Source organism: Tamandua tetradactyla, chromosome 6 (genome assembly GCF_023851605.1).
Source record: "Tamandua tetradactyla isolate mTamTet1 chromosome 6, mTamTet1.pri, whole genome shotgun sequence".
Lineage (NCBI taxonomy): Eukaryota > Metazoa > Chordata > Mammalia > Pilosa > Myrmecophagidae > Tamandua > Tamandua tetradactyla.
In genome coordinates, this window is record NC_135332.1 from 144,374,375 (window position 1) to 144,400,669 (window position 26,295).

At 35.8% G+C, this 26,295-nt stretch overlaps 1 protein-coding gene across 14 annotated transcripts in view; it reads right to left on the reverse strand.

The window, feature by feature from the left end:
* The window catches only part of RGS22 (regulator of G protein signaling 22), a 268,718-nt gene that overhangs the window by 223,436 nt on the left and 18,987 nt on the right, over window positions 1–26,295 (reverse strand). For 5 of the 14 annotated variants that reach the window (XR_013178357.1, XM_077167335.1, XM_077167334.1 and 2 more), the window contains exons 1-3: window positions 14,905–15,003; window positions 4,264–5,747; window positions 1,641–1,743 (exon numbers count right to left, since the gene is read on the reverse strand). Coding sequence is in view for 13 of the 14 variants with exons in the window: in XM_077167335.1 (XP_077023450.1) it covers window positions 1,641–1,743; window positions 4,264–5,732 (1,572 nt within the window). In the remaining variant the exon portion in view is untranslated. Of the gene's footprint in view, window positions 1–1,640; window positions 1,744–3,558; window positions 3,804–4,263; window positions 5,748–14,904; window positions 15,006–15,140; window positions 15,786–26,295 lie in introns of those variants that run through there. The other 9 variants (XM_077167336.1, XM_077167349.1, XM_077167342.1 and 6 more) reach the window with 7 other exon arrangements.

A 26,295-nucleotide genomic window follows, 5' to 3' on the forward strand; every position in this document is an offset into this window, starting at 1 on the left:
CTAATCCTCTGTAGAAAAACAAATCAAGAAATAGTGATATAAGCATGTTATTTAAAAATATGGAGCTAAAAAACGGAAGAAACTACTAGAGTTCAAGTGATTGCTTGATGGAGTGAGAACTGAGAGTAGGTAGGGATGGGGAAGGAGTGCTGCATTTCATTATAAGCCTCACAGTCCAATTTAACTTTTTAAACCACGCACTTGTATTACTTTGAAAAAAAAAAAGGAAACCAAAATAAGATCAAGTAAGGAAAAACAGAGTCCTTTAAAAACCCAAATTAAAAAAAACAACAACTAGGATGTGAGAATACTGTATTTTATCTTGAATTATCTGATGGGTTGCCAACATAATCAGATGTCCCTTCCTTATAAGAGGCAAGGAGTATATGGAAGAAAAGTTTAAACATGAATAGGTACTTGCTTAAAAAAAACTGTTTCCTAAATTTGTCCCTAGCATTTAAGGCAGCACTTTAAAAAGACATGTGAAGAAGTCAATTAACATTTTCACTGTTACAAACTCCCTGACCCAGAAGCTGCTGTAGTTAGTAGCTGCAAATAAGTCCCAAGGCAACCCCATAGGTGAGAAGGTAAAATTTTCCTTCAAAGTAGAAAAGAAAGTCAAAATTTTAGTAAACCACAGTCCCTAATATTCCATTGTAATGAGAAACCCATCCTTGTATACCTAGATGTTTCTATTTGTCTGTGCCATGCTCCATCTCAATTATTATATTTTGTCAAATTAGAAATGTATTCATAGAATGTCATCAAATACTTTTTACTAGAATGAGCAGAAGGCAGCGAACTCTCTGAGTTTCTTTTGGTACTGATGAGGGTCTAAAAGTTGAATCCACAATCAAATGTGGGCCCATAGGACATCAGGTGCCTGTTACACAAAGCAACTTACCTAGTTGATCAACTTCTGTAGGGTTTTTCTTTCTTGTACTTTCAAAGCTGGAATTCAAATCTTCGAGGGAATACAAATTTACAATGCTGCACAATACTAATGTCCATGCTTATGCTCATTCCTGTCTCCATTTATGCTATTCCTACTGAAACACTCCTCCCTGTGCTCTTCACCTGGCTAACTTCTAACTCATCATTCAAGTCTCAGCTTAGATGCATTCTTCATAGAAGCTTCTCTTGATCCCAATGTATTGGTCAACTACACTTTTAAATGTTCCTTTGGAATTCTGGGCACATCTATATTCTAATTACCTGTTTACTTAAACCATCCACAAGCCTATGAGTTCCAAGAGAGCAGGGACCATGTTGGAAATGTTCACAATTGTAATTTCAGCAACTAGCAGTTATTGGTATATAACATCTATTCAAAAGACTGGAAAAATGCTATATTAATATATAATTATGAATAGGATCCAGTAAATCATTAGTATTCAAAAGCTGCTAATAGCACATATTCTTAAACAACAACAAATCCAAGAAGATGTTCATGATGATAGGTAGTCTACTCTACTATTGGACTGGGTGGAAATGGAATTTAGGGAGAGTAGAGTTTATAAGCAAATGTTTGCTAAATGGAAAAGTTATAAAGATAGCAGGAAAACCAAATTAGGTTGTCCAGCAATATTGTATTAGAAGATATTTATACAAAACCATTTCAGGAGAGTATTATATATTACCTCAGAATTTGTTTTCAGCTGTGTCATATAAAATTTCCTCCTCTGATTAGCTTTTTTATCTTGAACAACAATTTCACGCCAATTTCTGCTTACTCTCCAAACTCTATAACAAAAAGATCATTCCTTCTTTTGCATATTGCACAAGATTAACATTTTTGGGCACAGGAATTAATAAGAAAAACTTGCTTTAAAGATTTAAGACAGCACATTTAAACCTAAATTTGCATTTAAAATATGACTTGGCTAGCACTGTTTCATGTTTTGAGTCACCATATGAAATAAAACCTATTAAAATATTAAGTATAACTGGCATTATATCAAAAGATTACTATCTTAGAAATAGTTAAGGAAAAAAGTTTTATATAAATCTAATATGTGTCCAGTGGAAGACTGATAAGGATTTAATTTCAAATGTGAAACCATATTTAAAATTTTGGAACATGATATGCAGCAATTGATTACTATTTGCAAGGTGGTGCAAGGGTAACTTCGTGTAGAATTTTTGCCTGTCATGCAGGGAAACCTGGGTTTGATTCCCTCCCATGCCAAAAAAAAAGAAATAAACTTCACATTCACATGATTACTATCTGCAGTACAAGAAAGTTTACCAGTTTCTCCTACTGCTGTATTCAAAAAATCTCTGCCATTTTGATTAAAAATGAAAACACTCCTTCATTGGAAGTGCTACATAGTAAATAGTATTATGGGTAGCATCACAAATTCATATCTTATAAGCTAAAAGTTTATGAGAATGAGGCAGGTAAAGAAAAAACAATTCATGTCCAGTGATTATCAGTAAATTTGATTATAATAATTATTAGCAAAAAAATGGCCTTTCAAACACCATGTCTATTAATCTGGTCTTTTTTATTACTCTCATATAATTTAAAGGTTCCCCTTTTTTGTGGAAGGCCCAGGTTATGGTTGAGCTGTCAACACTACTAATCTCCCAGCTACCATGGTTATTTCAGTTGCCAGTGTCGCTTTCCAAAAAACATGCCAGAAAAAGAGGAATAGGCAGAAAGTGATCCATTCATAATGGGGAAGAAAAAAAATATCTAACTGGGTATTTGCCCCAGCTATTTCAACTGACCATCACCTCTGACCTCACCAAGAATAAGTAGTGCTAACATTATACATACCTTACACAGAACAAACATTATAAATTTGGAAGGATAAACATTAGGCAAGTACCTAAATATCACTGAATATCAATTGCTTGCACAAGTGAGCACCCAAAATTTCACCCAAGTTTTTATTTTTAACTGGTCATATCTAAATACTCCAGAATATAAAAATAGCATTTCTATATTTCAGCCATCTCCTTGTTTAAACAATTTATCTGATTTGATTTGAACCATTTTTAAAAGGCACACACAGATGGGTGCACCAATCTGTTTAATATCCTTCTTGGGTTACGCCAAATACAGTCCCTATCAACTTCACTTCAAAAGGCCTCTCAGTAATAATGGGGAAATTATGGATTAAAAATCAGAGAGTTCAATTGTAGACCTGTATCAATTGTTATCCCTAGAGTAACTGTTGGCAGAACACAAATTCTTTGGGTCTCACTTCCCTTATCTGCAAAATATGTCATTGGACTAAGTATCTCAAAAGACATCTACCTCTGAAATCCTACAATTCTCTACAATTGCCGGCAATTAATTTACAGGGAAAAGTGACAAAGGACTTTAACCACAGAATTAGTAGTCATAAAAACTGCAAGGGTTCAAACTCCTGGCATATACCTAAAGAGAAAGAGGTTCACAAACTCTCCTTCATGTTCTCCCCCAACCATCACCTTGCAGAAATCTTATTTCCATGGGTTCCCTTCCTCCTGGTCACAGGATTCCCAAGGGTCTTGTTTTCTGACAGTCCTGCAACTCCTCAAAATTGCCAGTACGAACACAATACGAACCTTAGTCTCTACTTTCAATATTTCTACATATCTAACTTGGTTTCTCTTTATGTGCCAGTACTCAATATACTGAAATTACTGTGAACAAATTCTTCAGTTTCTATTTTCCTGAAATTCCCAAAGAAATTAACTACCATTGCTGTTTTAACAATGAAACAATCCATATTTCCATTTTTTGGTCTGGAAAGAACAAACCATGAAATGAAAGCTAACAATTGCCTTTGGATTCTAGAACTTAAATAGTTCAGTGGCATCCTTTGTATGTTGTCATATCTTAGTTACCAAAATGTTTTACAGTATTTATTACTGACCAAGTGTCATGTCTTTAATACAATTTACAATCTGACATTAGAATGTGAATTATTAAATAAGTTATTAAACAAAATCTGTGAAATAAAGTTTGCCATCTTGAAAACATAAAGTTCAATCTTTAGAAACCCTCTTTCCAAATGATCACAACGGTAAAACTAACTATCCAGAATTAGATTCTTGTTGCTTCTAATGTAGGCTTTCAAATAGAAGGAACTATACTAGCAGCTTTACTGGGAAATTCACCTAAAACATCTTTGATAAAGTATAGGATGACCAAATATAGAGATAATTAAATAAAACAAGCAAAGAAAAAGCAGAACTAAATTCACAGGAAAATTGTCCAGCTGAAAACATGATAAAAATTTTATTGTATAAACAATTTTTATTTCTTACCTGCATAGGCTTTCTGCAGTCAAGGAATCTAAAACCATAGCAAGAATATGCTTTAAATTTCTATATTTCAATTCTGTTAGGATGTCCAATTTATCTACACCCATTTTCTTGCCAATCAAGCCTGCAAGTACACATTGCAATACAGCTATTTTCCCCCCATCTCTTTCTTCTAGGAGTTCATGTGCAACATTGTGCTGGAATCTTTTCCTTTTGCTTTTCATCAAGAGCTCATGCACTAGTTGCAAGGCCGGGGTCTTTGATAAATTCTTAATGCTTAAAATAAAATCTCCACTCATATTATCATTGCTCAGCTGACTCTCTGAGATGTCTGAAATAGCTGCTGGTTCTGTTTCAGAGTAAGAGTGGACAATCTGCTTTTCTTCTTCTGTCTCAGATTGCGAGCCTTGCTCCAGAAGGGTGGACAATCTTCTAGACCTTCCAAGACGCCTTGACTTTCTTATGGTGTCCCCCACCTTAAGAGTTCCCTTATGTTTCTGAAGTAGTTCTTGAAAAGAACCCTCTTGGTCAGAAAGAGAATCTTCTGACTTATCTAAACTAAGTGAATTAAAACCACTGTCTTCAGGTGTTGAAATATTGCCTCTCTCTTCAGTTGAAGAAGAAAGAGTTTCACTTGCATTAAATTTAACGTTTGCTACAAGATCATTTATTGGAGTCACAAATATATCCTCATCTGTTACACAAGTTGTTGTACTAACAGAGTGGCCCAAAAGTTCAGGATATGTATTCTCATCATTAACACTTGAACTGCTATCACTAAAGTTATGTGTGACAGAGTCTTTAAAACTACTGCCCTGAATTGGAGATATACATTCAACTTCAAATAGGCTACAATCACCTTTGGAATCATCTATTGTGGAAGTCTTTTGTTGTGAAAAATTAAGTCTCAATTTTTGACTGCTGGAAGTAGCTTCTTCTGTTTTTAAAGTGCTAGTAACTAAAGGACTAAAATTATTTTGTCTTGAAAAATTTGAAGCACTACTTGGAATATTTTTTTCTAGGTTGAGAATTTGGCTTTTATTACTATCTAAAGAACTATTTTGTGATTCAAAGTCCTCCTTTAGAAGAGAGAAAGATACATTCAATCTTCTGCGCAGTAAGAATTTTTTTCCACTGACTTTAGGAGTTTCACAGAGTTCTGGGGTTTTATCATTTTCTTTCCTAGGGAAAACAAATCTCTTTTTTTGGGTTGGAGATTCTAAAGGAGGTGTTAAGTCCAATCTTGAAGTTTCAAGGTGTTCACGGAATAATGTTGGGCCTTTTTCTTTCTTTCCCAAAAATTCTTTTTCTGTATTACCAGAGCTGCAAGATTTTAGTAACTCCCTATAGCCATGATCTTGAAATGAAGATGTACAAAAATCTCTGAAGCCAGAATACTTGAAATTGACAGCAAGAGATTCCACTTCATTTCCTGTTCCAGAGCTAACTTGAACTGAGTGCCTTTCTGACATCTTCAAACTCTGTTTCTGCAAAGTGGAAACAAATTTTATTCTTCCATTAAAATGAGTAACACCACAGTTTACACCAGAATACATATTTGTTATGAGTATATATAATAATGGAAAATATTATGGTAGTAAAAAAATTACTTTAATACAATTCTGCTCCACGATATAGTGATGTGTACGTAACTTAAAACAACTTCATGACATCATAAAAAACAAATCTTTCAGGTTATAATCACAGTTTACTTGCCTAAACCATAGTCTATAAACCATGCACTTATTTATTTATGCACACTTATTTTCATGAACTAAAATTTAGAGAGAAAAAAATCTAGCAGCATCACTTCCAAATGAAAAAAAAAAAGCTGATTCTTACTACCTTATGATTGTGACAGCATTAAAATACATATTTTTTGTTTTAATATTCTAGCTCATTTGTGCTGGCCTACATTCGTCAGTTGAATATTTCCTTTCAAAGTTCTGAGATATAAATAAAGCTATTTTAAAAAATATACACAATTCTATACTACTCTTCAAACATGTTTTTGGGAAAAGGCATTGAATAAGAATGCTGCCGAACTTCCTGGAAGATGGCGGCTTAGTAAGACGCGCGGATCTTAGTTTCTTCTCCAGGACAGCTACTAGGGGAGTAGAAACGATACAGAAAGCGCCCAAAGCCACAACAGAGATAAAAAAGACAGCGTACCCCATCCTGGAACGGCTGGCTGGCTGAGAGAAGCAGCTCGGGTGAGATCGCCAAGGCGCGCGGGCCTCACCGGGCGGGGTGGCAAGCGGCCGGAGTTACTCCTTCCCCCTTCCCGGGCCGGCTGGGAGAATTGGAGAGGCGGTCCCCTGAAACCAAGGCGGCTGGCGCCCACACCACGCGCAGCCCCCTGGATCAACTGAGAGAATCGGATCGGAAATCCCCAGGCCGCGGAGAACGGTGACGGGTGGGGGAGGCCCCTTCCAAACCCGTGACTCCTGGGGAACGTGCACTCTCTCGGGCGGGCTGCTGCCACTGGCGCCCTCCCGCCACACTTGTCGTCCAGGGCCGACTAGGAAATTCGGACGGGCGCTTTCCCGGGCTGCGGCGACCAGCAACCCTCCCTGCGTTCGGACCCCGGGCCGGCTCAAGCCGCTTCAGCTAGCGAATCCCCCGGACGGTGAGAGTTTTCCAAAGTTTAAGGTCCCACAGCACCTTTTACTGGTGGGACCCGCAGACAAACGTGTGCCACGAGCGCCACCTACTGGGCAGGAAAAGAAAAACAGAACCCAGAGATTTCACAGGAAAATCTTCCAAACTTTTGGATCCAATAACCAGGGAAATCTGTCTAAATGCGCAGACGCCAACAGAAGATAACGGATCACGCTCAAATAATTGAAAATATGGCCCAGTCAAAGGAACAAACCAATAGTTCAAATGAGATACAGGAGCTGAGACAACTAATGCTAAATATACGAACAGAAATGGAAAACCTCTTCAAAAACGAAATCGATAAATTGAGGGAGGACATGAAGAAGACATGGGCTGAACATAAAGAAGAAATAGAAAAACTGAAAAAACAAATCACAGAACTTATGGAAGTGAAGGACAAAGTAGAAAAGATAGAAAAAACAATGGATACCTACAATGATAGATTCAAAGAGACAGAAGATAGAATTAGTGATTTGGAGGATGGAACATCTGAATTCCAAAAACAAACAGAAACTATCGGGAAAAGAATGGAAAAATTTGAACAGGGTAACAGGGAACTCAAGGACAATATGAACCGCACAAATATACGTGTTGTGGGTGTCCCAGAAGGAGAAGAGAAGGGAAAAGGAGGAGAAAAACTAATGGAAGAAATTTTCACTGAAAATTTCCCAACTCTTATGAAAGACCTAAAATTACAGATCCAAGAAGTACAGCGCACCCCAAAGAGATTAGACCCAAATAGGCATTCTCCAAGACACTTACTAGTTAGAATGTCAGAGGTCAAAGAGAAAGAGAGGATCTTGAAAGCAGCAAGAGAAAAACAATCCATCACATACAAGGGAAACCCAATAAGACTATGGGTAGGTTTCTCAGCAGAAACCATGGAGGCTAGAAGACAGTGGGATGATATATTTAAATTACTAAAAGAGAAAAACTGCCAATCAAGACTCCTATATCCAGCAAAATTGTCCTTCAAAAATGAGGGAGAAATTAAAACATTCTCAGACAAAAAGTCACTGAGAGAATTTGTGACCAAGAGACCAGCTCTGCAAGAAATACTAAAGGGAGCACTAGAGTCAGAACCGAAAAGACAGAAGAGAGAGGTATGGAGAAGAGTGTAGACAGAAGGAAAGTCAGATATGATATATATAATACAAAAGGCAAAATGGCAGAGGAAAATATTATCCAAACAGTAATAACACTAAATGTTAATGGACTGAATTCCCCAATCAAAAGACATAGATTGGCAGAATGGATTAAAAGACAGGATCCTTCTATATGCTGTCTACAGGAAACACATCTTAGACCCAAAGATAAACATAGGTTGAAAGTGAAAGGTTGGGAAAAGATATTTCATGCAAATAACAACCAGAAAATAGCAGGAGTGGCTATACGAATATCCAACAAATTAGACTTCAACTGTAAAACAGTTAAAAGAGACAAAGAAGGACACTATATACTAATAAAAGGAACAATTAAACAAGAAGACATAACAATCATAAATATTTATGCACCGAACCAGAATGCCCCAAAATACGTGAGGAATACACTGCAAACACTGAAAAGGGAAATAGACACAAATACCATAATAGTTGGAGACTTCAATTCCCCACTCTCATCAATGGACAGAACATCTAGACAGAGGATCAATAAAGAAATAGAGAATCTGAATATTACTATAAATGAGCTAGACTTAACAGACATTTATAGGACATTACATCCCACAACAGCAGGATACACCTTTTTCTCAAGTGCTCATGGATCATTCTCAAAGATAGACCATATGCTGGGTCACAAAGCAAGTCTTAACAAATTTAAAAAGATTGAAATCATACACAACACTTTCTCGGACCATAAAGGAATGAAGTTGGAAATCAATAATAGGCGGAATGCGAGAAAACTCACAAACACCTGGAGGCTCAACAACACACTCTTAAACAACGAGTGGGTCAAAGAAGAAATTGCAAGAGAAATTAGTAAATACCTCGAGGCAAATGAAAATGAAAACACAACATATCAAAACTTATGGGATGCAGCAAAGGCAGTGCTAAGAGGGAAATTTATTGCCCTAAATGCCTTTATCAGAAAAGAAGAAAAGGCAAAAATGCAGGAATTAACTGTTCAATTGGAAGAACTGGAGAAAGAACAGCAAACTAATCCCAAAGCAAGCAAAAGGAAAGAAATAACAAAGATCAGAGCAGAAATAAATGAAATTGAAAACATGAAAACAGTAGAGAAAATCAATAAGACCAGAAGTTGGTTCTATGAGAAAATCAATAAGATTGATGGGCCCCTATCAAGATTGACAAAAAGAAGAAGAGAGAGGATGCAAATAAATAAGATCAGAAATGGAAGAGGAGACATAACTACTGACCTCACAGAAATAAAGGAGGTAATAACAGGATACTATGAACAACTTTACGCTAATAAATACAACAATTTAGATGAAATGGACGGGTTCCTGGAAAGACATGAACAACCAACTTTGACTCAAGAAGATATAGATGACCTCAACAAACCAATCACAAGTAAAGAAATTGAATTAGTCATTCAAAAGCTTCCTAAAAAGAAAAGTCCAGGACCAGATGGCTTCACATGTGAATTCTACCAAACATTCCAGAAAGAATTAGTACCAATTCTCCTCAAACTCTTCAAAAAAATCGAAGTGGAGGGAAAACTGCCTAATTCATTCTATGAAGCCAACATCACCCTCATACCAAAACCAGGCAAAGATATTACAAAAAAAGAAAACTACAGACCAATCTCTCTAATGAATACAGATGCAAAAATCCTCAATAAAATTCTAGCAAATCGTATCCAACAACACATTAAAAGAATTATACATCATGACCAAGTAGGATTCATCCCAGGTATGCAAGGATGGTTCAACATAAGAAAATCAATTAATGTAATACACCATATCAACAAATCAAAGCAGAAAAATCACATGATCATCTCAATTGATGCAGAGAAGGCATTCTACAAGATTCAACATCCTTTCCTGTTGAAAACACTTCAAAAGATAGGAATACAAGGGAACTTCCTTAAAATGATAGAGGGAATATATGAAAAACCCACAGCTAATATCATCCTCAATGGGGAAAAACTGAAAACTTTCCCCCTAAGATCAGGAACAAGACAAGGATGTCCACTATCACCACTATTATTCAACATTGTGTTGGAGGTTCTAGCCAGAGCGATTAGACAAGAAAAAGAAATACAAGGCATCAAAATTGGAAAGGAAGAAGTAAAACTATCACTGTTTGCAGACGATATGATACTACACGTCGAAAACCCGGAAAAATCCACAACAAAACTACTAGAGCTAATAAATGAGTACAGCAAAGTAGCAGGTTACAAGATCAACATTCAAAAATCTGTAGCATTTCTATACACTAGTAATGAACAAGCTGAGGGGGAAATCAAGAAACGAATCCCATTTACAATTGCAACTAAAAGAATAAAATACCTAGGAATAAATTTAACTAAAGAGACAAAAAACCTATATAAAGAAAACTACAAAAAACTGCTAAAAGAAATCACAGAAGACCTAAATAGATGGAAGGGCATACCGTGTTCATGGATTGGAAGACTAAATATAGTTAAGATGTCAATCCTACCTAAATTGATTTACAGATTCAATGCAATACCAATCAAAATCCCAACAACTTATTTTTCAGAAATAGAAAAACCAATAAGCAAATTTATCTGGAAGGGCAGGGTGCCTCGAATTGCTAAAAACATCTTGAGGAAAAAAAACGAAGCTGGAGGTCTCGCGCTGCCTGACTTTAAGGCATATTATGAAGCCACAATGGTCAAAACAGCATGGTATTGGCATAAAGATAGATATATCGACCAATGGAATCGAATAGAGTGCTCAGATATAGACCCTCTCATCTATGGACATTTGATCTTTGATAAGGCAGTCAAGCCAACTCACCTGGGACAGAACAGTCTCTTCAATAAATGGTGCCTAGAGAACTGGATATCCATATGCAAAAGAATGAAAGAAGACCCATCTCTCACACCCTATACAAAAGTTAACTCAAAATGGATCAAAGATCTAAACATTAGGTCTAAGACCATAAAACAGTTAGAGGAAAATGTTGGGAGATATCTTATGGATCTTACAACTGGAGGTGGTTTTATGGACCTTAAACCTAAAGCAAGAGCACTGAAGAAGGAAATAAATAAATGGGAACTCCTCAAAATTAAACACTTTTGTGCATCAAAGAACTTCATCAAGAAAGTAGAAAGACAGCCTTCACAATGGGAGACAATATTTGGAAATGATATATCAGATAAAGGTCTAGTATCCAGAATTTATAAAGAGATTGTTCATCTCAACAACAAAAAGACAGCCAACCCAATTACAAAATGGGAAAAAGACTTGAACAGACACCTCTCAGAAGAGGAAATACAAATGGCCAAAAGGCACATGAAGAGATGCTCAATGTCCCTGGCCATTAGAGAAATGCAAATCAATACCACAATGAGATATCATCTCACACCCACCAGAATGGCCATTATCAACAAAACAGAAAATGACAAGTGCTGGAGAGGATGCGGAGAAAGAGGCACAATTATCCACTGTTGGTGGGAATGTCAAATGGTGCAACCACTGTGGAAGGCAGTTTGGCGGTTCCTCAAAAAGCTGAATATAGAATTGCCATACGACCCAGCAATACCATTGCTGGGAATATACTCAAAGGACTTAAGGGCAAAGACACAAACGGACATTTGCACACCAATGTTTATAGCAGCGTTATTTACAATTGCAAAGAGATGGAAACAGCCGAAATCTCCATCAACAGAAGAGTGGCTAAACAAACTGTGGTATATACATACAATGGAATACTATGCAGCTTTAAGACAGGATAAACTTATGAAGCATGTAATAACATGGATGGACCTAGAGAACATTATGCTGAGTGAGTCTAGCCAAAAACTAAAGGACAAATACTGTATGGTCCCACTGATGTGAACAGACATTCGAGAATAAATTTGGAATATGTCCTTGATAACAGAGTCCAGCAGGAGGTAGAAACAGGGTAAGATAATGGCCAATTGGAGTTGAAGGGATACAGACTGTGCAACAGGACTAGATACAAAAACTCAAAAATGGACAGCACAATAATACCTAATTGTAAAGTAATCATGTTAAAACACTCAATGAAGCTGCATCTGAGCTATAGGTTTTTGTTTGGTTTTGTTTTGTTTTGTTTTGATTTTACTATTATTACTTTTATTTTTTTTCTCTATATTAACATTCTATATCTTTTTCGGTTATGTTGCTAGTTCTTCTAAACCAATGCAAATGTACTAAGAAATGATGATCATGCATCTATGTGACGATGTTAAGAATTAATGATTGCATATGTAGAATGGTATGATCTCTAAATGTTGGGTTAATTTCTTTTTTTCCGTTAATTAAAAAAAAAAAAAAAAGAGAAGGGATAATTGGAGCTGAAGGGATACAGACTGTACAACGGGACTGGATATAAAAACTCAGAAATGGACAGCACAATACTACCCAATTGTAATGCAATTATGTTAAAACACTGAATGAAGCTGCATGTGAGGTATAGGTCTTTTCTTTTGGTTTTTTTTTTTTTCTCTTTCTATTATTATTTTAATTCTTATTCTGTTGTCTTTTTATTTCTTTTTCTAAATCGATGCAAATGTACTAAGAAATGATGAATATGCAACTACGTGATGTTATTAAGAATTACTGATTGTACATGTAGATTGGAATGATTTCTAATTGTTTTGTTAATTCTTTTTTTAATTAATAAAAAAAAAAAAAAAAAGAATGCTGCCTCTCTAACACCCTTAGGATAATGCTTCCATATTTGTATAATAGGCCTGTCTCAGAAATCTAGATTCCATAACCATTGGCAAGGTCTGAATTCTCAAATCTACAGCTTTACAAAAATTCTGTGATCCATTGATAAATTACCAACACATTCTTCTTGAGCTAACCAAAATGAACTATTGCATCTCTGCCACAGGGCCATTTCAAACTGGGCCTTGTTATACCCATTCATTTCTCATTTTCTAAGTATTTTAGACACAAGGTTTAGTTGCAGTTTTGAATTTATATAGATAAGAGGAAATTAATGGTGGAAATAGGTATAAAAGTTTATAGTTTATAACTAATAAATTATTTATAGCAAATAAAGAATTCAAATAAATTATTTTTAAAAATTTTACCCAGTAATTATATGAGTAAAGAAAGACACTTGAAAATAGTTCACTCTTTAACATTTTCAACAGTATATTACAATCCTTCTTGAGACACTTGAATTAAATCTTAACTTAAAGGAAGTTAAGACAAGAAAGTGATCATAGTTTTTGAAATTTCTCCAGATATTCCAATATACACTATTCAAACAGTAATTCTTTCAAAGTTTTCTCCAGGCTAAATGCTTCATGATTTTTCTCTATTAAAAGATCCTGGCAATTGATTCTTGGAGAAGACTGTACAAATGTGACTGTGTAATTGTGAAAACCCTGTGTCTGATGCTCCTTTTATCCAGGGTATGGACAGATGAATAAAAAAAATAAGGATATTATTTTATTTTTTTTTCTTTGTACATATATTTTATAACAAAAAAGGTAAAAAAAAAAACTATAGGCAGTTATAGTAATATTAGATGAAAATAAATTCCTGAAATAAAAATTTGAATAAATAAATAATAGGGGATGATAGAGTGTAAAAATTGCATAGATTGAAATACTGTGGGTCGATGAGAGGGAGAGGTAAGGAGTACAGAACGTAGGAGTTTTTTATTTTTGTGGAGTGATGAAAATGTTTTAAAAATGATAATGGTGAAGAATACACAGCTATGTGATGATATTGTGAACCATGATTGTATAGTATAATATGGCTGAACTGTATGTGTGTGGGTATTTCTCAATAAAAACATTTAAAAAAATAAAAGATCCTGGCAAGCTATAGTTTAGCTGATTGTAATGGTAATTTATTTATGCCTAAATTACATCAATTAAATATATGAGTGAAAGAGCTTTTTAAAAGATTACTACTCTAAGCAGAATATGAATTTGTTTCTTTATGGTATAATGATGTATAGAAGATTAATTTTTACTGGACAAAGTAAGCAGTGTTCAACCTTTTAAACCTATACCCCTCTTTGATAAATCTCACATGTCCCACCTGATCTCTCTAGATCTTGAGAATCACTGCTATCTTCTTAGAAGCCAAGAAGATGATCGAACTCTGCTTTCTATAATTTGTATTACATTTTAAAGTAATTTTCTTAGGTTTTTGAGATATTAAATAAGAATGTGTTTTCAAATAAAACCTCCTCCCACGGATTGTTTTTCCCCACTCCTTACCCCCCAAAATCATTCTAATAACTAACAGTTTTCATTTATGTGATTTGGTTAAATTAGCTGTCTTTCAGAGTTTAAAAAAAAAAATCTAACTATTCTGCCACTTCATCACTAGGTGTCTCACCATGCTGGAACTTGGGAAAATCAGGAGGAAACTTGTCAGATATGAAGTGGGAGTGCAGCTATTCCTTCCCCCAGAAAAACCAAAGGTCATTATGGCCTAAGCTTGTGATAAATATACAAAAAACTTTCTAATTTTGTTCTTTTCTTCTACATATTTGAATTTGCCTCCAAAATGCTTTCTCTGTTGTAATCATTTTCATCTTTCTACTACCCCAAGACACTGATCTCAACTATGCCCCAATTTTCTTCCATATTTAATTAACCTTTTAATCATGCTCTGGAATGCCTTGACATTTCATCTTACATACAGTGGTTCACTGACAAATTTAACAAGACTCGTCAATATTTATTTTCTTTAAGGGCGGATCTGATTAAGGATTGAGAGCAATTATCTTCTACAGTGTTCTTTTTAAAAAAAAAAAGCATTTGTCAAATCAGAGAATGAAATTCTTACTAATATAGCAAAATCATATTTCCTTCACTTGTTAAAGCAGAAAGTCTTACCCATCAGCAAAGGTTGAATTCTCAGATGTCAAAATTTTGTAGGCGTCCGAACAAGAAAATCTCTTATCCTTGCCTTTAAAATTCATGCCAAAGTCATACCGCTTAAAGAAAAAAAATAAAACTTGAGTTTGAACAATTAATTGAAACTTGCAGGAGCACAATGAATGCTAAAAAAAAATGAAGGGTACATAAATTACATGCTGCGGGGTTTATTTCTAACACTTGAAAACGCATACATCATTTGAATTTCCTCCAGACAACAGTAATTTCAACAATCTTGTTTTCTCCGGTTTGTCTTGGAAATGAGCAAACTTCCTAAATTCGGATTTCTGAAAATAGAAGTGTAAACTGCACATGTCACCCCGAGGTGCCCTCAGTGGTTGGGGAAGGGGGCGTTTAACGGCCTCACCCAGGTGTCAATCAGTCTGCTCGTCCCTCCCCAGGCCTTCCCAAGGCCAGCGGGCGAAAGGATGCTCCCCTGGGTCGCCAAGGCCGAGGGCCCAGAAAGCCGCGAAGAGACAGAGGAACCCCCACCTGGAACGGAGAGGGCTAAGAAAGTGCATGGCTTCAAAGCGCCTCTCTAGTCCCAGCACCTAGAAAACAAAGTGGGGGTGCGGGGACAGCGGCACACACCTGGGGTGCCCCGCTCCCGCCCACCGAGAGAGCAGGGGCGCCCAGCGGATCCTGCCTCCCGCAGGGGACCGGTACTGGGTGGGAGGGGACGGAAGGAGAGCCGCAGTCCCTGCTGGGTGCTCCTAGGTGGAGCCACGGCCTTGTCCCGAGGGATGCCTGGCTATGGCAACCACCACGCCAAATACGCGTGGGGCCGCCGCGTCTCCTCCTTCGGTTTGAACTGCCCGCCCCGAGTAACCGCTGTGTGCCGCCCCGCCCCCCGCCCCGCCCCTTCCTCCTGCTCTGCGGCGCCGCAGTGGGCGCAGCCGGAGCTGCGGGTTCCCGCTCTCTCCCTCGCGGGAGCTGGTTTCCCTCTTCCCAGCTTCGCTTAGTCCCTGTTGCCCAAACAGACCTTTCTTGAAAGGCAAGTATGTCCTATAGTGGGTTCCCCTTGAAAACAATTTAGGAGAATATTCACTTGAAAATGTTTCGCGAGATATCAAGTGTAAAAGCAGTTTGCAAAATGAATGTCCCCTTGAAACAATGAATAGACACAAAATTAGGCCTGAAAGATACGGTTAGTTTGTTATATTATCTTAGGGCAGGTTACGCGTGGTATTTGTTTGTTTTTTCGTATGGGCAGGCTCCAGGAATCGAGCCCGGGTCTCAAGCCTGGCGTGGCAGGTGAGAATTCTGCTACTGGGCCACCATTGCACCACCCTACATGTGGTTTTTTCGGCTTGTCTTTTATCTGTATTTTCCCATTTTTCCACAACAAATTTATATTGATTTTTGTAATAGTTGGAAGAAGTCATTATTGCTAAAAAAAAATAATAATAAAGTGAAATGTATCCACTGTTTGCAAATATTCCTTTTTAAGCATCACAAGCACCCAAGTACCCTCACTGTCAAATAAAAAAACAAAACAAAGCATTTTAACTATGTTTTTCTATCAACATATATTTATTGGGCACGTGTTATATGCCAGACACTATCCTACTGCTCTTGGCAGCTTCTTAACTGATCTCCATTTTCTGATTTCTTTCCCTCTTCCTACCCCCGAAACGATAGTTATCCTAGAGGTCTACGTCAGCACTTTTCTTACTTTTACCATCCTGTGCTTATGTAATTCTCATTTAGAATTTCAACCATCTCTTTCTTGGGGTAGGGATAGGATTTCAATTTTTAAAAAATTATTAGAAAAGGTGTAGATTTACAGAAAATTCACGCAGAGAATACAGAGTTCCCATATACCCTCACCCCCATGAACAGTATTCCTTGGTAACACTTTGCATTAGTGTGGTAGCTTTGTTATCAAGGAAACAATATTATTTTAATTACACTATTAACATAGTCCATAGTTAACATTCGTATTGTACAGTCCTATGGGCTTTTTTCCTTTTTCTTTTATAGTTTTAATTTTATTTCCTCTTTTTAGGTAATTTATCCCTATGGTACAAAATTCAAAAAATACCAAGGAGTAAACAGTGCACTGTCTCTTTCCCACACCTGTCCCTCAACCTCCAAAATTCCTCCGTGGAAGTTACCAGTGTTACTTTTTCTGATATTTTTCCTGAGACAATTTTTGCATTTTCAAGCAAATATATGTAATGTATTATTTCCTTTTTTTTCCACAAATGGTTGTGTATGCTCTATATTCTTCCCTTTCTTTTTTCAGATATCAAAAGCATTTGACCATAATTCCATATCTGTACCAAAAGAAACTTCCTTAGTTTTTGTTTTAAGCAGTTTTATTCACACATCATACAATCCATCCAACATATACACTCAGTGGTTCTCAGTATAATCACAGAGTTGTGCTCTCATCACTACAATCAATTTTAGAAACTGTTCATTGTTCCAAAAAGAAAAACCTGATACCCCATATAACTCCCTATTATTGAAACTTAGCATTGGTGTGGTACCTTTGTAGCAAATGATGGAAGAATTTTAAAATACTACTTTTAACTATCGTTCATGGTTTGCATTAGGTGTATTTTTTCCCACACACCACCCTATTATTATTATTATTTTACATGGGCAGGCACTGGGAATCGAACCCGGGTCCTCTGGCATGGCAGGCAAGCGTTCTTGCTGCTGAGCCACCGTGGCCTGCCCCCACCCTATTATTAACACCTTGTAATAGTGATATGCATTTGTTCTAGTTCATGTAAGAACATTCTTATATCCAACTTCATTGTCCACAACAGGGTTCACCATGTTAAAGTTCTAGTTCATTTAAGAACATTCTTATATCCAACTTCATTGTCCACAACAGGGTTCACCATGTTAAAGTTCTAGTTCATGTAAGAACATTCTTATATCCAACTTCATTGTCCACAACAGGGTTCTCCATGTTAAAGTTCCATGTTTCATCCTTTAGCTTCCTTCTAGTGACATATACAGACCTAAACTTTCCCTTTCAACCACAATCACACACGCAACTCAGCACTGTTAATTGCACTCCCAATATTGTGCTACCATCACTTTTATCCATTTCCAGACTATTAGAATCAACCTTATTAAAAATTCTGCACAAATTAAGTATCAATTCCCCATTCTCTACCCTCATTCTATCTTCTGCTAATCTGTATTCTAGATATTAACTCCGTGAGTTTGCTTACCATGAGATCAGACAATATTTGTCTTTTTGTGTCTGGCTTATTTCACTCAACATAATGTGCTCAAGATTAATACATGTTGTAGCATGCATCAGGATTTCATTTCTTCTTAAAGCTGAATAATACCCATTATATGTATATACAACATTTTGCTTACCTGTTCATCAGTTGATGGGCACTTGGGTTGCACCCACCTTTTGGCAATTATGAATAATGCCTCTATGAACATCAGTATGCAAATGTCTGTTCACATCCCTGCTTTCAGATCTTCAGATATCATGATGTAGCAGAATTGCTGGATCACATGGCAGTTCTATACTTAGCTTCCTGAGGAATGGCCAAACTGTCTACCACAGCAGCTGTATGTTCCTGCCAGCAGCAAATAAGTGAACCTGTTTCTCCACATCCTCTCCAACACTTGTGGTTCCTGTTTGTTTAATAGTGACCATTCCAATAGGTGTGAAATGACATCTCTTTGTGGTTTTAATTTGCATTTCTCTAATAGCTAGTGATCTTGAGCATAGTTTCATGTACTTTTAGCCATTTTTATTTCTTCTTTGGAAAAATGTCTATTCAAGTCTTTGCTCATTGTGCTCTTTTGAAGCTGTTATGTACCCCAGAAAAGCCATGTTCTTTTAATCCAATCTTGTGGGGGCAGACCAATTGTTGGGTTGTACCATCTGATTAGGTTGTTTTCATGTAATGTGACACATCCAATTGTGGGTGGGACCTTTTGATTAGGTCGTTTCCATGGAGACCCTGCCCATTCAAAATAGGTTTTAATCCTTTCCAGGAGCGCTCTATGAGAGAGAACTCAGGGTCGACACAGAGAGCTGAGAGATGAAACCAAGATACAGACGTTTGGAGATACTAAGCTAAGAGATAAAAATCCACCGTTTGCCCCACAGAAGCTAAGTGATGACCCACAGACACTTGGAGAGAAAGCCCTTGGAATCAGAAGCTGGAAGCAGTGAACCAGGATCAAGGATGAGTAGATGCCAGCCACATGCCTTCCCAGCTGATAGAGGTGTTCCAGATACCAGTGGCTTCCTTTCTTCAAAGTAAAGGTAACTTTCTCTGGATGCCTTAATTTGGGCATTTTCATGGCCTTAGAACTGTAAATTTGTAACCTAACCTAATGAATTCCCTTTATAAAAGCTAATCCATTTCTGGTATATTGCATTCTTGCTGCTTTAGCAAACTGAAACACCTATATATATTTAATATATATATAATATATATAACACCTATATTTTAATTGAGTTTTCTTTTTATTATTGAGTTGTAGGATTTCTTTATGTATTCTGGGTATTAAACCCTTATTGGTTTCCAAATATTTTTTCCTATTGAGTAGACTGCCTTTTCGCCTTCTTGAGAAAGTCCTTTGAAGTGCCAGAGTCTTCATTTTGAGAAAGTTCCATTTGTTTATTTTTTCTTTCGTTGCTTGTGCTTTCAGTGTAAAATCTAAGAAACTACTGCCTACCACACGATCTTGAAGATGCTTCCCTACATTCTCCTCCAGAAATCTTATGCTCCTGGCTCTTATATGTAGATCTTTGATCCATTTTGAGTTAATTTTTGTAAAAGGTGTGAGAAAGGGATCCTCTTTCATTATCTTGGATATGGATGGCCAGTTCTCCCAGCACCATTTGTTGAAGACTGTTCTCTCCCAGTTGAATGGACTTGGAAGCCTTGTCAAAAATCAATTGACCATAGATCTGAGGGTCCATTCCTGAACTTTCACTTAAATTCTGTTAATTAAAATGTCTATTTTTATGCAGTACTATGCTGTTTTGATCACTGTAGCTTTGTAATATGCCTTAAAATCATGAAGTATGCATCTCCAACTTCATTCTTCTTTTGTAAGATGTTGGTTATTCATGGCTCTTTATCCTTCCAAATACTTTTGATAATCAGCTTTTCCATTTCTGCAGAATAGGCTGTTAGAATTTTGATGGGATTACATTGATTCTGTAAATTGATTTCAGTAAAATTAACATCTTAACAATATTTAGTCTTCCAAGTCATGAATATGGAATGTCCTTACATTTATTTAGGTCTTCTTTGATTTCTTTTAGCAATGTTTTGTGGTTTTATGAATACAGTTCCTTTATTCCTTGGTGAAATTTATTCCTACATACTTGATTACTTTAGTTGCTATTGTAAATGGATTTTTTTCCCTTGATTTTCTCCTCAGATTGCTCAATACCAGTGTATAGAAACTACTGACTTTTATCTGTTCTTTATCTGTTTATTCTGCTTTGCTGAACTCATTTGTTAGCTCTAGTAGATTTGTTGTAGATTTTATTTTATTTTATTTTATTATTTTTTTACATGGGCAGGCACCGGGAATTGAACCAGGCTCCTCTGGCATGGCAGGCAAGCGTTCTTGCCTGCTGAGACACCTTGGCCCCTGTTGTAGATTTTTTGGGACATCCTATACAGAGGATTATGTCATCTGCAAACACTGAAAGTTGTACTTCTTCTTTTCTAATTTAGATGTTTTATTTCTAATTCATGCCTAGTTATTCTAGCTAGAACTTCCAGTACAATGTTGAATAATGGTGGTGACAGGGGACATCCTTGTCCTGTCCCTGATCTTAAAGGAAAAACCGTCAGTGTTTCACTTTTGAGTATGACATTAGCTGTGGGTTTTTCATATGCCCTTTATCATGTTGAAGAAGTTTCCTTCTGTTCCTAATTGTTTTTATCACTGGACTTTTTATGGTGGATTATGTATATGCCTTTCCTGCATCTATCAAGATAATCATATTTTTTTCCTTTGATCTCTTAATGTGGTTTATGTATTACATTAATTGGTTTTTTTATGTGAAACATCCTTGCCTACTTGGAATAAAATCCACTTGATCATGGTGTATAACTCTTTTCAAGTACAAATAGATTTGATTTGAAGTATTTTGTTGAGGAATTTGGCATATATATTCATTAGAGAGATTGGTCCATAATTTTCTTTTCCTGCAGTATCTTCATCTGGCTTTGGTATTAGGGTGATATTGGCCTCATAGGGTGTTACCTTCTCTGCAATTTTTTGGATGAGTTTGAAAGGATTGGTATAAATTCTTCTTGGAATTATTGGTAGAATTCACTTGTGAAGCCATCTGGTCCTGGACTTTTCTTTTCAGTTGATTTTTGATGACTTTTTAATAGGTTCTGTTTTTTGTTTTTTTGTTTTTTGCATGGGCAGTCATCAGGAATCAAACCCGGGTCTCCAGCATGGTTTTTAGTAGGTTTTCAATCTCTTTACTTGATATTGGTTTCTTGGGATCTTCTTTTTCTAGAGTCAGTGTAGGTTTTTCATATATTTCTAGGAGATTATCCATTTCATCTAATTTGTCTAATTTGTTTGTTCATAGTATTCTGTTATGATTTTTTATTTCTTTGCAATCCATGGTAGTGACTCCCTCTAATTTCTGATTTTAATCGCATCTTCTCTCTTTTTGTCTTTGTCAGTCTAGCCAAGAGTTTGTCAATTTTATTATTCTTCTCAAAGAAACAATTTTTGGTTTTACTGATTCTATTGCTTTTTTGTTCTCAATTTCATTTATTTTTGCTCTAATCTTTGCTATTTCATTTCTTCCGCTTGCTTTGGGATTAGTTTGTTATTCTTTTTTCTGGTTCCTGCAGGTGTGCAGTTAGGTCTTTGACTTTAGCTCTTTATTCCTTTTAAATGTAGACATTTATGACTATAAATTTCCCTCTGAGCACTGCCTTTGCTGTAGTCCATAAGTTTTGATATGTTGTGTTCACATTTTCATTCATTCCAGACATTTACTGATTTTTCTTGCAATTTATTTGACCCACTGATTAAGAGGGTGTTGTTTAACGTACATGTATTTGTGAATATTCTAGCTATGTTATTGATTTAAAGCTTCATTCCATTTTGATCAGTGAAATTGCTTTGCATACTTTCATCTCTTTAAATTTATTGAGACATGTTTTCTGACCCAAAATGTAGTCTATTCTGGAGAATAATCCATGAGCACTTGAGAAAACCAGCAGCATTCAATGTTCTGTATATGTCTGTTAGGTCTAGTTCATTTATCATATTATTAAAGTTCTGTATCCTTATTGATCTTCTGTCTAGATGGTCTATCAATTGAGAGTCATGTATTGAAGTCTCCAATTATTATTTCAGAGACATCTATTTCTACTTTCAGTTTTGCCAGTTTTCCCTTGTGTATTTTGGAACACAATGATTAGATGCACAAATATTTATGATTGTTATTTCTTCTTCGTGGATTGCCTGTTTTATTGCCACATAATGCCCTTTGTTTCTTGTAACATTTTTGCTTTAAAGTCTATTTTGTCCAGTATTAGTATAAATGCATCAGTTATTTTTTGGTTACTGTTTGTATGGAATATCTTTTTCTAGCATTTCACTTTCAATCTGTTTGTACCCTTGAGTCTAAGGTGAATCATTTGTAGATACCATATAGATGGATGATATCCATTCTGCCAATGTGTCTTTTGATTGGGGAGTTTAATCCATTAACATTCAGAGTTATTAATATAAAGGGAGTATTTACTTCAACCATTTTATCCTTTGGCGTTTTTTTAAAACATTTTTTATTGTAAAAGATAACGTATATGCAAAAAAGCAATCAATTTCAAATTACCTTGTAACAAGTACTTATACAACAGATTTCAGAGTTTGGTATGGGTTATGCAGTTCCACAATTTTAGTTTTTCCTTCTAGCTACTCCAAGACACTAGGGACTACAAGAAATATCAATATAATGTTTCAGCAGACATACTCAGTTGTTAAATCTTATCTTCTCTGTTATAACTCTTCCTTCTTCTTTAATCCTCCTCCCAATTTTTAGGAGTATTTAAGCTATGCCCATTTTTTTAAACTTTTTTATTGTGCAATATAACATATATACAAAGCAAAGAAAGACAAAAGCAATAGTCTTCAGAGCACTCCTCAACAAGCATCCACAAGGCAGACCCCATATGCCCATCCTTTTATAAAAAATATTTTTATTGAGATATCTTCATGCACCATACAGTCTATACAAAGTATACAATGGCTCACAATATCATCACGTAGTTGTGTATTCATTACCATGATTATTTTTAGAACATTTGGATCACTCTAGAAAAAGAAAGAAAAAGAAAAACCCATACATCCCATACTCATTATTTCTCCCTCTCACTGACCACAAATATTTTAATCTACCCAATTTTTTAACGCAAACCCCCACTATTACTTTATTTATTTATTTATTTTATTTTTTTTTAGGAAGACTGATCTTTATTTTTCCAATATTAACAAACTTAGTAACCTTTTTAAGGTTGATTTTTATTTTAGGTCTTTTATAAGCCTCAAATATATGAACCTTGGAATAATTCAAACTATCTGGATAATTCTTTCATAAATAAATATTTAATTTTCTTTATTTTTCCATCCCTTAAAAGCAATTTGACTTATTATCCAATGGACGTAGTGCATGAAATAGGTAACAGTATTGGCATTATGTAATGAAGCTACAGTTGAACCATGTATTTTCCAATATGCAAGAACTTGAAACATTAAAAAATAATAATAATATTGAAGTAAACTGGCAGGCTAACAATTTTTTTTTTGACAATGCATACTCTCTTTTTTTTTATTAATGGAAAAAAAACAAAAAGAAATTAACACAACATTTAGAAATCATACCATTCTACATATGCACTCAGTAATTCTTAACATCATCACATAGATGCATGATCATCGTTTCTTAGTACATTTGCATCAGTTTAGAGGAACTAGCAACACAAAAGAAAAAGATATAAAATGTTAATATAGAGAAAAGAAATGAAAGTAGTAATAACAGTAAAAAAAAAAAAAAAAAACCCTATAGCTCAGATGCAGCTTCATTCAGTGTTTTAACATGATTACTTTACAATTAGGTATTATTGTGCTGTCCATTTTTGAGTTTTTGTATCTAGTCCTGTTGCACAGTCTGTATCCCTTCAGCTCCAATTACCCATTATCTTACCCTGTTTCTAACTCCTGCTGGACTCTGTTACCAATGACATATTTCAAGTTTATTCTCGAATGTCCGTTCACATCAGTGGGACCATACAGTATTTGTTCTTTAGTTTTTGGCTGGACTCACTCAGCATAATATTCTCTAGGTCCATCCATGTTATTACATGCTTCATAAGTTTATCTTGTCTTAAAGCTGCATAATATTCCATCGTATGTATATACCACAGTTTGTTTAGCCATTCTTCTGTTGATGGACATTTTGGCTGTTTCCATCTCTTTGCAATTGTAAATAACGCTGCTATAAACATTGGTGTACAAAGTTCCGTTTGTGTCTTTGCCCTTAAGTCCTTTGAGTAGATACCTAGCAATGGTATTGCTGGGTCATATGGCAATTCTATATTCAGCTTTTTGAGGAACCGCCAAACTGACTTCCACAGTGGTTGCACCATTTGACATTCCCACCAACAGTGGATAAATGTGCCTCTTTCTCCGCATCCTCTCCAGCACTTGTCATTTTCTGTTTTGTTGATAATGGCCATTCTGGTGGGTGTGAGATGATATCTCATTGTGGTTTTGATTTGCATTTCTCTAATGGCCAGGGACATTGAGCATCTCTTCATATGCCTCTTGGCCATCCGTATTTCCTCTTCTGGTAGGTGTCTGTTCAAGTCTTTTTCCCATTTTGTAATTGGGTTGGCTGTCTTTTTGTTGTTGAGTTGAACAATCTCTTTATAAATTCTGGATACTAGACCTTTATCTGATATGTCATTTCCAAATATTATCTCCCATTGTGTAGGCTGTCTTTCTACTTTCTTGATGAATTTCTTTGATGCACAAAAGTGTTTAATTTTGAGGAGCTCCCATTTATTTATTTCTTTCTTCAGTGCTCTTGCTTTAGGTTTAATGTCCATAAAACCGCCTCCAGTTGTAAGATTCATAAGATATCTCCCTACATTTTCCTCTAACTGTTTTATGGTCTTAGACCTAATGTTTAGATCTTTGATCCATTTTGAGTTAACTTTTGTATAGGGTGTGAGATATGGGTCTTCTTTCATTCTTTTGCATATGGATATCCAGTTCTCTAGGCACCATTTATTGAAGAGACTGTTCTATCCCAGGTGAATTGGCTTGACTGCCTTATCAAAGATCAAATGTCCATAGATGAGAGGGTCTATATCTGAGCACTCTATTCGATTCCATTGGTCGATATATCTATCTTTATGCCAATACCATGCTGTTTTGACCACTGTGGCTTCATAATATGCCTTAAAGTCCAGCATCGCGAGACCTCCAGCTTCGTTTTTTTTCCCTCAACATGTTTTTAGCAGTTTGGGGCAACCTGCCCTTCCAGATAAATTTGCTTATTGTTTTTTCTATTTCTGAAAAATAAGTTGTTGGGATTTTGATTGGTATTGCATTGAATCTGTAGATCAGTTTAGGTAGGATTGACATCTTAATTATATTTAGTCTTCCGATCCATGAACCCGGTATGCTGTTCCAGCTATTTAGGTCTTCTGTGATTTCTTTTAGCAGTTTTTTGTAGTTTTCTTTATATAGGTTTTTTGTCTCTTTGGTTAAATTTATTCCTAGGTATTTTATTCTTTAGTTGCGATTGTAAATGGGATTCGTTTCTTGATTTCCCCCTCAGCTTGTTCATTACTAGTGTATAGAAAAGCTACAGATTTTTGAATGTTGATCTTGTAGCCTGCTACTTTGCTGTACTCATTTATTAGCTCTAGTAATTTTGTTGTGGATTTTTCTGGGTTTTCTACGTATAGTATCGTATCGTCTGCAAACAGTGATAGTTTTACTTCTTCCTTTCCAATTTTGATGCCTTGTATTTCTTTTTCTTGTCTAATTGCTCTGGCTAGAACTTTCAACACAATGTTGAATAATAGTGGTGATAGTGGACATCCTTGTCTTGTTCCTGATCTTAGGAGGAAAGTTTTCAATTTTTCCCCATTGAGGATGATATTAGCTGTGGGTTTTTCATATAATCCCTCTATCATTTTAAGGAAGTTCCCTTGTATTCCTATCTTTTGAAGTGTTTTCAACAGGAAAGGATGTTGAATCTTGTCAAATGCCTTCTCTGCATCAATTGAGATGATCATGTGATTTTTCTGCTTTGATTTGTTGATGTGGTGTATTACATTAATTTTT